At 35.5% G+C, this 2,159-nt stretch overlaps 1 protein-coding gene across 1 annotated transcript; it reads right to left on the bottom strand.

Moving 5' to 3' along the window:
- Positions 1–912: 912 nt before the first annotated feature.
- On the bottom strand, positions 913–1,957 carry LOC107467963 (galactose-binding lectin). Its single transcript, XM_016087190.3, has one exon. It carries the CDS (start codon positions 1,955–1,957, stop codon positions 1,091–1,093), a length of 867 nt encoding a protein of 288 aa, XP_015942676.2. The 3' UTR covers positions 913–1,090.
- Between the last annotated feature and the right edge of the window lie 202 nt (positions 1,958–2,159).

The raw sequence follows: 2,159 nt of genomic DNA, 5'->3' as shown, positions 1-2,159 counted from the left end.
TGGAAAGACTGACAGAAAATCCACCAATAATTATTGCCGGACGAAAAAATCTGTCGGTAAGCGATTTCCGGCGACATTTATACCGCCAACTCAATGACGACGATAAATTCGATGGTAACTTTTTACCAGCAGATTTATTTGATAAATTCAACGTTAAATTTGACATTATTCAATACATTTCTTGTAGTGCATATTCCATATCTCTCTACTACTAATGCGTTTTCTGTGTAATTACTCCAATAACAACATTGATATTGATACAGTGATACAACTAACGAATGAATATCACAAAATCGATGAAATATCTAAAACAAAATAGAAAATGATTACCTCTTCATATGATCTCTTCGTCTCGCCAATGTTTTGGATTGAAACCCTAGTACGTGTGTACGCTCGCTTTGAATAATTTAAAGTATTTTCTCTATATTTCTCCTATAAATAAAGAAAAAAAAAATACAAATGAGTATGAGATGAACTAATAAAACTTAAGGAGTATTTTAGTAGCCATATTTGGTTTAGGAAAAAGAAATATAAAATAGAGGTATTTTGAAGAGAAATAATACGTGACACTTGTAACACATTTAGAAATATATGTGTTCTATTAATTTAAATTTAAAAAAAATAATTTTATAATATAGTATCACACCGTACCATTAATAAGGTAAATTATTTAATTAAATAGTTTGGTTGATACTCTTGTATCTTCATTTTTATTGACATTTTAGACCATTTGTGTCGTTGCATTGTCAAGATACAAACTTAACTTTTGCAAGACAATAGCAAATTTGAAAAAGGGTGCTAGAGTTATGTAATAAATTTGCTACTATTTTAAATCTAAGTTGTTTTGTTTTGTATGAAATTCATCTTGACCATTTCGCTGCTGCAAATTAATAAATAAATTAATTAAAGAGATACCCAAACTGATTATGTCAGATATTTTATTCAAATGGCCAACCCTCCGATGCAACTACAAGCTAAGCGTTGATTAGTGAAAACATTATTGGAGCATACAAGTACAACATTAACAACACACACAAGCTAATTAATAAGGTTGATGGTCTTTATCTAGAAGACATTAGCGTAGACCAAATCATGCGCTTGCGACACCGGTTACTGTCTTCAAGGATGAAGAGAACGACCATGAACGAATTAGATTTATCTGACGACCGCCAAGCGAGCCGGCGGAAGAAAAACCAAACTTGACCCTCTCCGGAAGCTTCTCTTTCAAATCAACAACTTCTGAAATAGTAACAATTTCGCCACTCCTGTTCTTCACAGCAACACTCAATGTCTTTGATGAAGAATCGTATATCACAGTCACCTCAACCACTGATCCACTCTGTCTATTCCACTCTACAGTCCTCAATGAAACAACAGAGTTGACATCAATTCCAACGTGACTATGAGGTGGGTCCCTATACTCGCCGTTGGAATAGGTATCAAACTCTACGCCGACAAATTCACCCACACCGCTCGGATCAGCGACTCCGAGAGCGCCGCCAGTTGCGCCGGGAGGAATCTGGGTATTTTCTGGTGCAATGAAAAAGACAATGCCGTCGGCGGGAGTGAAATCTTGATAATCCGTTAACTGGAAAGAGAAGGAGGTGATGAAGTTGGCGACATTTCCGCTGGCAGTGTCCCAAAGGCGCACGGGTGGCGCGTAGAGAACACGGCCTGTGCTGCCGGGACTAGAGAGGTCGGTGAGGAGCACGTTGCCATCTGTAAGAATGGTGGCATCACCTTGGAGTTCTATTGCTGGGTTGCCATGGCTGAAAGGGTCGAAGTTGAAGGAAACAACTTCAACTAGGTCAATTGAATTGGCCTTCTTACTTGCTACTAGCAAGAGAAAGAAAGTCAGAACAACCCAAAATGGTTTCATGGTGGGAAATTCAATACTAACAATAACGTTAATTGGTTTTGGAATGGTTTTGATGATTGCCATTGGGGTTTCTTTCATATATTTATACACGCATGCACAAGGGTATTGCACTATTGCATGCTTACGAAAACAAAATACTCTAAATAATGAATTATACAGTAAAATATAAGTTTATAGATTTTTTTTAATAAAATAAAAAAAAGATTAATAAAGATAAGACCTACAATTTGAATAATAATAAAATAATAAAAAATAATTATAAAAAGAATTATATTTTTTC

This window comes from Arachis duranensis, chromosome 9 (assembly GCF_000817695.3).
Source record: "Arachis duranensis cultivar V14167 chromosome 9, aradu.V14167.gnm2.J7QH, whole genome shotgun sequence".
Taxonomy (NCBI): domain Eukaryota; kingdom Viridiplantae; phylum Streptophyta; class Magnoliopsida; order Fabales; family Fabaceae; genus Arachis; species Arachis duranensis.
This window is presented reverse-complemented; position numbering and strand designations above follow the sequence as displayed.